The sequence below is a fragment of the Rattus norvegicus genome, chromosome 5 (genome assembly GCF_036323735.1).
Source record: "Rattus norvegicus strain BN/NHsdMcwi chromosome 5, GRCr8, whole genome shotgun sequence".
Classification (NCBI taxonomy): Eukaryota; Metazoa; Chordata; class Mammalia; order Rodentia; family Muridae; genus Rattus; species Rattus norvegicus.
The window spans coordinates 29,199,251-29,211,635 of record NC_086023.1 but is presented as its reverse complement, the minus strand read 5'-3'; the positions used below and the strand labels follow the sequence as shown (position 1 = coordinate 29,211,635).

The following is a 12,385-nucleotide window of genomic DNA, read 5'->3' as shown; positions in this document are numbered from 1 at the left end:
CAGTATCACCAGGGTATACTCTGAGTCCAAGGCAAGGCAGAAAAAGAACTTGTCGTTCTGGCTGAACTCCCAATTAACCAGAAGCAACCAGTGGACCATGGGACATTGCTTTTTTTTGCCCTGGATGTAGGGTTGCCAGGCCTTGTTAGACACCCCCCCCCCCCGCCCCTATATGTCTCGATCAGGATCCCACAGAATCAGAACAGATCTGGAAACCAGGCATTAGAGAAAAATAACTAGGAGTTTCTATGGATTACCATAGGAGGCCTACATAAGAGAGGAAAAAAAGGAGCTCGCAGATATTGTTTCTTTGATGTGGCTGTTCACTCATGCAGTTCGACCAGCTGAAGGCGTGCCTTTGGGACTTGAAATGGTTCCAAGGTGCACACCTACGAGGGAGCAGTTCTTTAATCTCGGAGGGCCAGAGCGAAGGGTCTTGTTTCTAAATTTCTAAATTTGGGTTAAGGTCTTGATCTTGCTGGGACCTCTAAATGTTAATCCCAAAGATGGGAGGAGAAAGACTGCTGACCCTAATTGTTATGGCAAAATTAATTAAAGTAAACATGAATTAAAACAAGCTTTTTAAAATTCATGTACATGGGCTGCCTCACCCTAAAGTAGGGTATGAGAAGCCAGCAAATGTTTTATAGCTCAGGGGTGGGAGGTTTTCAAATATGGGATTTGTTGGGTTATGTAGGTGGGGTTACAGCAGCAGAACATTGTAACAAGTTAGCCCTAGTGACCTTCTGAAACAAAGTTGTCATTGCAAGGCTGGGTAAACAACAGGGAGTCTGTACCTTAAACTGTGTGCTGCACTCACAGGCCAATTGTCAACAACCTTTAAGTCAGTTTTTAAAACTTCTGTCTCAAACATATTTTCAGAGTTTAAACTCATAAGTTTCAGAGTTTAGTTGTGCATGACTTTGCCTGGCATGTGCCAGATGCCTGGATTAATCTACAACACTGAAGAAAAAGGCTATATACTATCACATTTACTAGATTTGAGTCTTCACAAGAAACAGTGTTTAAAATGATATATATAGGCTAGAGGTGGCTTAGCTGTTAAGAGCACTTGATGCTTTTGCAGAGGACCCACATTCCTAGCACCTAGGTGCTGGCTTAAAACAATCAGTAACTCCGGTTCTAATGTATCTGATATATATATATATATATATATATACATACAGATAAAGCCTCATACAGTCATAAACATAAAATAATCCTTTTAAAAGAATGATATACAAACATATCTATTCAATGGATACTTCAGATTTTTGTATATAACAAATATAAAAAAATTCCATATCTTTAACAGAAGAAAATCTGAGCAGATTCAATAATTTCATACTAGTCTTGTCTCTATCAATCAAGTGAAGCCTTGGCTGGACGATTGTGTTTGAAGTAGATTACTATTGTTATTTTACTCTATGTCTAGGAATGTTTTTGCTTTTATGTGTATTTCTGGGCCCACAAAGGTCAGAGGATTGTGTTGGATCTTCTGGGACTGAAGTTATAGCTGGTTGTAAGCCACCATGTGGATGCTGGGTATTGATTTCAGGTCCTCTGGAAGAGCAGCCAACGTTCTTTTTTCTTTTTTTTCTTTTTCTTTTTCTTTTTCTTTTTTTTTTTTTTTTTTTTTTTTTTTGGAGCTGGGGACCGAACCCAGGGCCTTGCGCTTGCTAGGCAAGCGCTCTACCACTGAGCTAAATCCCCAACCGCAGCCAACGTTCTTAACTGCTCAGCTATCTCTCCAGCATTTTTGTTCTGTATTATATTTTTCAGTGTAGCATGTGAGTGTGGGGTTGAGTATATGTACTATGGCACGTATGTGAATTGAAACAGCCTGTGGGAGTTAGTTTTCTTATTTCACCTTGTAAGTCCTAGGGATTAAACTATTAAGACTCATCAGCAAAAGCTCTTCCTTACTGGACCATCCTTCTAGCTCTTAAAATGAATTTCGTATGTAACTCTTTGACTTCAAGAAGATAAGTTCCTGGGGACTTTGTTTTTTTTTTTTTTTTTTTTTTTTTTTTTTTTTTTAGCATCTTGGCAGCACATTGTACTTGGTGTATAGAAAGTACATGATTAATTTCAAGATAGATACCTCAGGAGGTATCTTCGTTTGTCATATCAAAAGAAAAGAACCAGTTGCTATAAGTTTAGCTTATGCATGTGCTTGCATGCATGCACAGCGCACACACAAGCACTCTCACACACACAAAAATCACTTCCACATAACCATTTGCCCACAAGCATATGCACACACACTGTCTTTTTAAAAAAGGATATTCTATTTTGACTGTATTTGGGGGCTTTAGGACTAGAGGGCAAAATGCTGCTCCTCCTCTTCTTGTCTTTACTGTACATCTTCCAGGGTGCTTATTTTCAGGAATATTCTACACAAGTTTTAGCAAAATACATACAGTTCTTAAAAAGTTCAATGAACATGAAAAAATGAGACGAGTTTTTATCTCACTTGTTTTTTACAATGAAAATTTAATTGGGTCAGCAGCAGTTGTTAAAACTCACAGGTGTTGGGGCTGGGGATTTAGCTCAGTGGTAGAGCGCTTGCCTAGGAAGCGCAAGGCCCTGGGTTCGGTCCCCAGCTCCGGGGAAAAAACAAAACAAAACAAAAACAAAACAAAACAAAACAAAAACCTCACAGGTGTTATTAAGTAAACACACTGTCCACAGTATGAGACTGCCATGTACCACAAACTGAAACTACATTCTATTGTGATGGAATAATCTACATACATTCCTTCTAGCAGACTATAAATACTATTGTGCTTTCTTCCAGAATAGAGACGAGCAATCCTTTTGTTTAAGACAATTTTGGTGATTGACACATTGCTTTCTTGTGTTTCCTTTTTTTATTTGATAAGAACTTGACTTGCTTATGTAACTGAGGTTGGCCTTGAAATAATGAACCTTCTGTCTCTACTTGTCAAGTTCTGCGATTACAATAGGGAGTAAACTGGTACAAACTTTTTTTGGTAGCCATTGCAGCAGTAGAAAACCCTAGGTAAATTGAGTGCAGCCTGGACCGTATAGAGAGATCCAGTCTTAAAAATAAACAAAAATCTACTAATCCAAAGGACCTGTCTAGAACGTTTTGCCTGGCTTTGAAATCATCGTGAGAACACGCAGGGATTGCCTGACAGTAGACCGGTCCAGGATTCCAGTTGCTCTGCATTTGAAACTCAGTTTTCTGTTTGTAAAATGGGCTGGGCATGGGGACTGGATCTGGGCAACAGTGTATGACTTTCTGAGATCCATCCCAGCGTCACGAAGAGCTTGCTCTGGTCCCTGCTTTCCTGTGAAAAGGAGCGAGAGCGGCAGCGGGCACTCGCTCCTCCTAGGAGAATTGCGACCCGTGGCCATAGTGGACAAGGCTCAGGCGCGCCGGAGAAACGCTCCGGCCGGCCCCCGCTCCCTGCACTCTGGTTCCCGGAGCGCCTTGGGGGGACACAGTTGGCGGCGACACCAGAGGGGGGCGGGTCAGGAAGTGGGGGCGCGGCAGCCGGGAGCTGGCCGGGGCGGCCGCGGGGTTTGGATTCGCGGAGGTTTGGGAGACTCCGGGCCGCTCGGGAACAGGAGGGCCACCCGGGACTCTGCGGAGACGATGGCAAAGGAAGAAGGTAAAGGCTCCGGCGTGCAGCGCGCCAACTGCCGGGGCGGGCTCGGGAGAGGGGGCCGGGCCTGGCTGCTGGCTGCGGGCCGCGGGGAGCAGGGCGGGCGGGGGCGCGCGCCCCCGAGTTTGCAGAGACACCAGGCGCGAGCCGAGAGAATGGCCCAAAGTTTTGTCTCCCCAACTAGGACGCAAAAGTGGAGCTTAAAGACGGGAGTCTGGGAGAGGAAGCTGTTGTTGGGTGGCGGGGCTGCGGGTCGGGAGCTGCTCGTCACTGGAAAGCAGGACGAGGTTGGGTGAGTTCTGGTGCTCGGTGGAAGCTTTGGGTGCAGACTGGAAGGGATCGCACCCCTCGCGGGAAACTGAGGCAGGGATCTGGGATGGAAGTGCAGAACCTGAGAGTTCATTTGTGCGGTAAGGGACAATGAATGCCAAAGGGCAGGGGCATGTACGTGGTCTTGGAGGAGGAGGAGGAGGTGGCCAAGAGGACTTCTAGGGTTAAAACTGATGGGCTGGAGAGAGCTCTGCATGCCCCTCAGGGTTAGTGTCAAGAGAATTAATTATTTAGCTAGCAATATTTATCGTGAGAGAATGCGGGCAGTGAGTAAAAGATAGGAAGCGGTAAGATACTTTGCAGTGTATGATACATAGTTTAAAAAAGTATTTGTGACACAGTAGCTTCATAGTATCTATATGCAGGATTGAGCTCTTGGACTTCATTCGCTTGGCTGAGCAGTAAGATGTTGCATTATGCTGGGAAACAGTTTTTATCTTACAGAGTGGAGTTGTGAATGCGACCGTTAGTTATCAGGTTTAGATTTAAGCCGTTGAGCCAAGTAGACAAGAAGGGAGTTTGAAGAATTCATGGAAAGCCATTTTTCAAAAGACTATTAAAAGTTCGTGCTGACTGGGACTAGATGTCCTGTCCCCGAGGTCACGATTCAGTCATTCCTCCTCTTCCTGCAGCTCTCCGTGTTAAATTTCATCTACATTTAAGATACTATCTAAAACAGCCTCAAAAACAGGTAGTTGGTAAAGAAGAATGTAATTCCACTTGTTTCCTTAGTTATACATGTGTTTGCAATGTGTTATCATTTGAAAAATATTTTCTTTTGGTAAATTTTGCTTTTGTCTTTAGTTACAAATCTGTGTGGGTAGGTTGATAAACCAGTTGGTCCTTGTGAGCACATTAATACTTAACACAGGAAAGAATAATACAGTGGCACTAAAACTTGATATTGTAAATATGCAGAAATTGTATTTAGGATGTAAGTATTATACTTAATAACTATGATGAGGAACTTTTTAAAAGGCTGTCATTTTGTAAAAGTAGTTGATTATAAACCGATAAATGATTTTTGGTTATAGAATTACAGATAATCCAAAACCAGGTGTGTTTTATTTGGGACAATTACTGGGTGGCAGTTTTATTAAAATATGGTTTCTTTCAATAAATGTTTAATTCCTTGGCTAAGTCTCTACTCTTTCGGGTGCTTGGATATAATAGTCAACAAAGAATAAATAAATATTTATCGTAATGATGTTTGTGATGATAATACCAACAGCCAACATGTCCTGTGTCAGGTATTCCCTGACTTCCTTCTGTTTGCATCTCTTGTATTTATTGTGTTAAAATTAAGCCAGACTCTACATTTTTTATCTGAGTAAAGGTCAGGTACAGTTTATAGCTTTTGGCTTATCCACAGGTACTTGGAGCCTCTTTGTTGTCCAGCTGTCCCTGGAAGTAAATGTTCTTCCAGACTACTCTCCTGTGCAGTACAACTAGTGCTTACATTGACATTTCCTGAAACGCACAGAGCAAAGAAAGGAACCACACACAGGCTTTGCAGAGAATAGTGTTAGCATTTCTCTTGGACCCTCTCTATTCTAGATACTATTCTAGAAGCCTGTTTGTAGCTGTTGGTTCATGTGCCAACAATGGGACTAGAGATAAGTAGCAGATTATTCTTGTGGGGCTATGTGGTCATCATTTAGTTTGGCTTTTTCTTCTCTCTCTCTCTCTCTCTCTCTCTCTCTCTCTCTCTCTCTCTCTCTCTCCTTTAGTTTTTTGAGATAGGGTTTCTCTGTGCAGCCCTGGCTGTCCTGGATGTGAACCTGCAGACCAGGCTGGTCTCTGCTGGAGTTAAGGGCAGGCAACACCAAGGCTGACTTTTTCTTAATCATGCTAAACATGTAGCCTGTGGGAGAGCCTGACTCAGTCTAGAGACTGTTTTCAGCTTTGCCACCTTGGGAATGCTGCCCTGTGGTCAGTGTTAGTCCAAACCTAGGATCTCATAAGCTCTGCTGCCCCACCCTGTCAGCCCAGTAGTATTAATTTTGTCCTTCAGTTGTGAAGTTACATGAACAATGATAGAAAGGCAGTGAGAAATTTGCAGTCATTTACCTTCTGGTTTTTAGTGCCAGGCAAAAGCTTGGCTTCACTGACAAAGTAGATAAACTGGCTAAAATACATGCTGTCTTTGTCAGGTCATACTGTGTAGCTTTGGCTAGCCTGGAACTGGCCTTGGAGGCCTTGAGCTCACGCAGACCTGCCTGACTCGAGTGCTGGGATTATAGCAGTGAGTCACCAGACCCAGCTCAGGTTGTACTAAGCTTCCTGCTAAGATTTAATGCAGCTAAACTTGACATTAAAAATGAATAATTTTTTTCTTTTTATTAATTTAAAAAATATTTTTCTTTTATATTTAAGATGGTAATACGATTACATTATTCCCCCTTCCCTGCTCTCCCTCTAAGCCCTGACACATATACCTTCTTGTTCTCTTTCAAGTTCATGGCCTCGTCTTCATTAGTTGTTATTGCATGCCTATATATATAATATGAATATACATACATATAACCCTAAATCTATACTGTTCAGTAGGTATAATGGGACTTATATGTGTGTTTTCAGGGTTGAGCATTTGGTACTAGATAAGCAATGGGTGTGCTCTTCCCTGGGATGGACCATTTCTCCAATGTAGTCCTTAGTAGTCTTTAGTTTTTCCTATAGGGTTGAACCTTCATGAGATTTTTCTGGCTACTCCCCCCCCCACCCCCCCGAGACAGGGTTTCTTACCCTGGCTGTCTTGGAACTCACTCTGTAGACCAGGCTGGCCTCGAACTCAGAGATCAGCCTGGCTCTGCCTCCCTCTGGAGTTCTGGGTTTAAAGGCATGCACCACCACCATCTGCTTTCTTGTCTACTTGGTATTGCTCTTGTTTGCTCATGTTTAGACAGTCATGTTGTTGAGACTTCATGGCTGTAGCTTCTGACATCCCTAGGAGACACAGGTTCTTACATTCTTCCCTTCTCTTCCACAATGCTCCCTGAGCGAGCCTCACATATGGGTGTTGTTCTTACCCATTGGGCCTGTGGTCTGCAGTGCAAGGAGAAGTTTTCTGGGTGAGGGGTGAGGAGTGGGCACACTGCAGGCAGTGAGTGTGGTTAGGAGTTACAGCTTTGCAAAAGTGGTGGGTATTAGACTCGAGACAGGTCTACTAAGTCACTTCTTTTTTCTATGCTGCTATGTAAAGACATTTTAGCAAGCATGCGCTTGCTTGGAAACAGCTTCAGAACATGTTTGTTTTATTCAGTTTTCACAGTAATGCTAAAGAGCTGTCTGTCTGATCAGAGTAGCCATTCTCTTTGCTGCTGATTCTTTTCTTTGGTCTCACATTTTATAGCTTAATGACAGAACTACAAAAAGAAGAAAAATCCAAGTCTGGGTTACATTATTAACTTGACAGGTCACTCTGGTCTTCCATAGTAAGTTACTCATCTCACCAGGTAATTTAGGGAAAGAAAAAGTTGTGTTCTCTATCTCAAATTTCTGCTTAATTTGGAGTCTCTTATTTTCTCATTTGGAATTTAACTTACTAGTTTTGAAGTAACTTTTGTATTATATTTTTTTTTAAAAAATTAGAGACAGAAAAGGTAAGCAGTTTGGTATTATGACATTTTCCCCCAAGCATTTCCCATGATATAATAGGTCAGAAACTAGCACCTCCATTTGTCAGAGTACAGGATGGCCCCACGGCTGCGGGAGTCTGCAGAGCTTCCAGGGTGCACTGTGGAGAAGGAGAGTCTAGACTCAGCACTCAGGCAGTTTCCTAGCATGTTCAGGACCCTCTGCTTAACCCCAGATCCTGGAAAGAAAAATGGTGTTGCATTCCCGTAATCCCAGCATTTAGAAGGCTGAGGCAGGAGGATCAGCTGTTTGATGCTACTCAAGAACCTACTTTTAAAAAGAAAAAAAAAGCATAATTTTATGATGCATCCATTGTATTTTGAACAAAAATTGTTAACCTGTAAATGATAGATTTCCTAATCTTAGGTAACTAATATAGTAAGATCGTAATATTTCTCAAAACTTTTGGGAAAAATATTAACTTATTTCAGGACATTTTAAAATGGCATCACTTCAGGAGAAGAATTTGTAAACTTTTATCAGTTGGACTCTCAAAACACGAGAGGTTGTGGTAGTGGTAGGGAGTACATGGTTGTCATTTCTGATCATATCCTGAAGACAGTTTTGAGGAAGATGTACAGATACTATGATACCCCAGATACTCCTGGCACCAGTGGGTCTCAGTATGACTTTCTTAGTCATGTGATCCCCAAACTTTCCTCTTTGTCCTATATGTTATTCCTGATTTCTTCAGTACCAGAGTTGTACCATTTCCCTGTTTTTTGGTTTTTGTTTTTTTGTTTTTTTGGTTTTTTTTTTTTTTTTTCGCCCAGGGAAGCTCATTAGAGACAGGACTTGGGGCTTTCTACTGGGATGTGGCCGTGTAGGTAACCTAATACAAGTTGATCCACCTGAGATCCCGAAGATTGATGAGCTCATTGCAGTAATGTCTTCAATGTTTTAAGGATCATCTGTAGAACCCCGCCAAAGGAAGAAGCAAAGAACTTCAGGAAGTCAGGAAGCCAAAGCAGAGAAGATCCGCAGAACCACAGCTCCTGAAAGAGCTCCAAAATGTAAGTCAAATGGATCTGGGTGTAGCACCACAAAGAAAATCATGATGGAAATGTATATTTTCATCATTTGAATATGTGAGCTTTCAAAAATGATTTCTTTCACCTTCTGTGTCTTGCCGTGTTGAGAAGTAAGCCTAGGGCTTGTGCGTGTGAGCTAGACAAGCCCTCTACCACTGAGCACGCTCCCGTCTTACAGGAAGATATTTTGAGATTAAATTCATGGTTAACGCAAGTGGTTTTTGCTTTAGAACAACCTCTAAACTGTATCACTTCACAGTAAACATTTGTATATTAATTATGGCCCATTATATGGCCATGACATAACTATTTCTAATGTGTTAGATGTTTCAGTCATGGTTGGCTGGCTTGGCATCATGTGTCAGGAAGGAATAGCCCCTGTCTGGAACATGTTTCTCTTGGCACAGAGGAAAAGAGATGGAAGGCTTCTTGGAGGCTCTGCTGGACTGACCCACTGTTCTTGGTCCAGGCAAGTACTAGTCAGTCCAGACAATGGCTTACAGAAGCACTCCGTGACTATAGGAAACTCTTAGAAGTCATTATATGGCTATGAAACATAATGTTCTGTTTTTATTCATTTATTTTATCACGTTGGGAATCAAGCCTGGGGGGACTTTGAACATACTATCAACGAGTTATTCTTTTTTTTTTTTTTTTTTTGGTTCTTTTTTTTCGGAGCTGGGGACCGAACCCAGGGCCTTGCGCTTCCTAGGTAAGCGCTCTACCACTGAGCTAAATCCCCAGCCCCGAGTTATTCTTTTCCTCATAAATACTTGCTCCTCTCTGTCTCTCAGGCAACACATCCCCTCCCCTGTGCTAAGGGAGACATCCAACCTTATTTTCTCATAGCATCAGTTTTAAATCCTTTTCTACATCAGGGCCTTCTAGGACTCATTCTGATCTTAAGACCTATGAACTAAACGTCCAAGTTATCTGCAGCATGCCACAGTCCTCAACAGCAGTGGTCTCCCTTGAGGACTCAAGATCTTAGAGTATAATTGTCTCTAAAGCTGGGATTCCCCTTTGTGAGCAGTGTAGAGTCCGCGTAGAGCAAAGGTCTTTTGAGAAAAGTGTGTAAGTTATTGGATGCACACTTCCAAAACTCCCCTCCCAGTGGAGTCATACAGGACATTCTTTGTCTCTTTGACCTCAAATTGTGGCATTTATAGTTTTGTTAATGAGGGAAACTCATTAGAGACAATACTCAGGTTTTTTTTTTAAACAGGGAGTTGGCCTTGTAGATACTTTATGCCTATCATATGATTATATGACCGGATTTTAGACTCTCTGGACAGAAGCGTAAACCACATTGTAGAAATAAGGTAGGCACAGTAAACCACCCTATCAAAGAATGGTAGAAACTCTCTTGAATAAAGTTTCCAGACGCCAGCCAGAGCCTATCTTGTAAGCAGTCGTGTACTGTGGCCTACCTTGCTTTTCTGAATATGCCCCTTCTCAATGTACACTGTTAGATAATGTAATGCTGGGAATACTTGTGTTTGAATGGAAGAGCTGGAGACACATCACAGTTCCACAGCAATTCAGAAATCTTGCTAAGCACAAGGCATCACCTTACCCTGGGCTGGGAAACTTTTTGTGTGTCCTATTGTATTCTTCGGGAGTTGCTTCAAGTTTGTTTTTCTTTGTGGTCCTTAAGTTTGTCTCCCAGAAACTTTTCTTTCCTTGTTATGTGCCTTACCTGAAGAGAGCATTAGAGCTGTGTCACCCACCCGGGCCAAACAGCTTTCTCAGATTGCTTCCTGCCTGTAGGAAGTTAAAATTAAGGACACACACACACACACGCACACACAGTCACACACACACACACACACACACACACACACACACACACACACACCAAGGTGCTGGCATGGTGGTGCATACCTGTAATTCCAGCATTCAGGAGGCTGAGGAAGGAGAATTGAGAGCTCAGGGCTGGCAAACAATACAGAGTGAAGCCTTGTCAGGAAGAAACGCATAAGCATATTATACAGGGCAGACATTTGATCATGCTGTGACTGTGGGTAGCTGTAGTCATGTTTAAAATTTACTTACATATTACAGACAGTTGTAAGCCACCAGGAATGGGTGTTGGGGACTGAGCTGGGGTCGTCTGGAAAAGCAGCAAGTACTCTTAACTACTGAGCCATCTTGTCAGCCCCCTGCTTAGTAGTATTTCATTGTTTGACTGGACATAATTGCTTCTTTTGGACATTTGGGTTGTTTACAGTATTTAATTACAAATGTTCATGCTGTGAATGTTGAATGTTGTGTTTGTGATATTAAAATCAATCTCTCTCTCTATCTCGTGTGTGTGTGTGTGTGTGTGTGTGTGTGTGTGTGTGTGTGTACCAGGCTGGCTTTGAGTTCAGAGATCCTCCTGCCTCTGCCTTCAGCACTGAGATTAAAGGTGTGCACCATTATACTCAACCTTGTATTTTTTTTTTTAACCTTGTGTTTCTTTAGCGTCTTGTCCTCATGAAGTTGCTCTGCCTGGCTTCAGACTCCTGAGCTTTACTCAGATTCCCAAGTAACTGGGCTTTAAGTTTGCAGCTGCACCTCTACCTAATTTGGCCTTTGGGATTGTATGTCAAAGTTACAAAGGTCTGCAACTCTTCAGGTCTTAAATTGTCATATGAATCTGTCTGCAGGCAGCGAGCAGGTCTGAGAAAGCGGTCAGGATGTGATTCAGTGAGTATGTTTTGCTTTGGGGAAGGAAGTAAGTATTTGTGGCTGTGGAGACAGATAGTCAGTTGCTATTTCATTATTCCCAAACACATGCTGTCTTTCCTAAAAGTGCACGACACATCCCTTCACTGCCCTTGGATCTGAACTCCCTCTCTGAGGCAGTGCCCTTCCCGTCTCACTGAGAGGCAGGTCTGTGACTGGTTTGAGCCTGTGGAATGTGAGTGGAAGAGCAGTTCTGAGCACAGACTGCCTTTCTGCTCTGTTCGTCTCTCATGACAATGCATGTCCCAGATAGAGTCATGCTAAACTGGAACCGTGAAGATACAAGACCAAGAGCAAAGCCGAGCTGCTGAATTAAGCAGTAGCCTAAAATGAAGTTGTGAAAAGTAAAGCTTCTTGTAAGATATTGATATCTTGAATTTTTTTAAGTCAGAAAAAGTTATTAATAAAATTATCATTTGTAATCCGAGAGAACCAATTTCCATTAAATGTCCTCTGACCTCCATATTCACATGCTAGCATGTGAATACATGTGAATAAAAAGATAAATAAAAAATAAGCAAGTACATAGCTGAAATGTTAAAACAACAAAAACTTGTCTATATTACTGATATTGTTATCTATGAAATATTTTTTATTTTCTATACTTGGTCAGCATTTTACAACTGAAAGATTTATAGGCTTATGGTAGTTTATGACTGACCATGTAGTTAAAAGTCCTATGCTTTATTTTTTGTTTGTTTATGAAAAGGTCTTTCTAGGTAGTCCATGATAGCCCTGGCCCATCTATAGCCCAGGCTAGCTTTGAACTTATAATCTAGCTGCCTGCACCTTCCTATTGCTGAGATGATGGGCGTGCTCTATCATTTTTAAATTAGTAGTTTCAGTTAGCTAGTTAGTTAGTTAGTTAGAGGTTTGGTTTTTTGAGGCAGAGTTTTTCTGTGTAGCCCTGGCTGTCCTGAAACTAGCTCTGTAGACCAGACCACCCTCAATTCACAGCTCCTCCTCCCTCTTCCTCCCAAATACTAGGAGAGCTAGGTGTGCACTCCTACTAGGCCGTGCTTC

General features: G+C 42.1%; 1 protein-coding gene across 2 annotated transcripts in view; it reads left to right on the top strand.

The window, feature by feature from the left end:
* Window positions 1-3,503: 3,503 nt before the first annotated feature.
* Window positions 3,504-12,385, top strand: part of Dpy19l4 (dpy-19 like 4) — a 59,615-nt gene continuing 50,733 nt past the window's right edge. Inside the window, exons 1-2 of one of the 2 annotated variants that reach the window (NM_001305280.1) lie at window positions 3,504-3,641; window positions 8,507-8,614. In NM_001305280.1, coding sequence (NP_001292209.1) covers window positions 3,626-3,641; window positions 8,507-8,614 — 124 coding nt within the window. In that variant the 5' untranslated portion in view covers window positions 3,504-3,625. Of the gene's footprint in view, window positions 3,642-3,718; window positions 3,928-8,506; window positions 8,615-12,385 lie in introns of those variants that run through there. The other variant, XM_039109411.2, reaches the window with a different exon arrangement.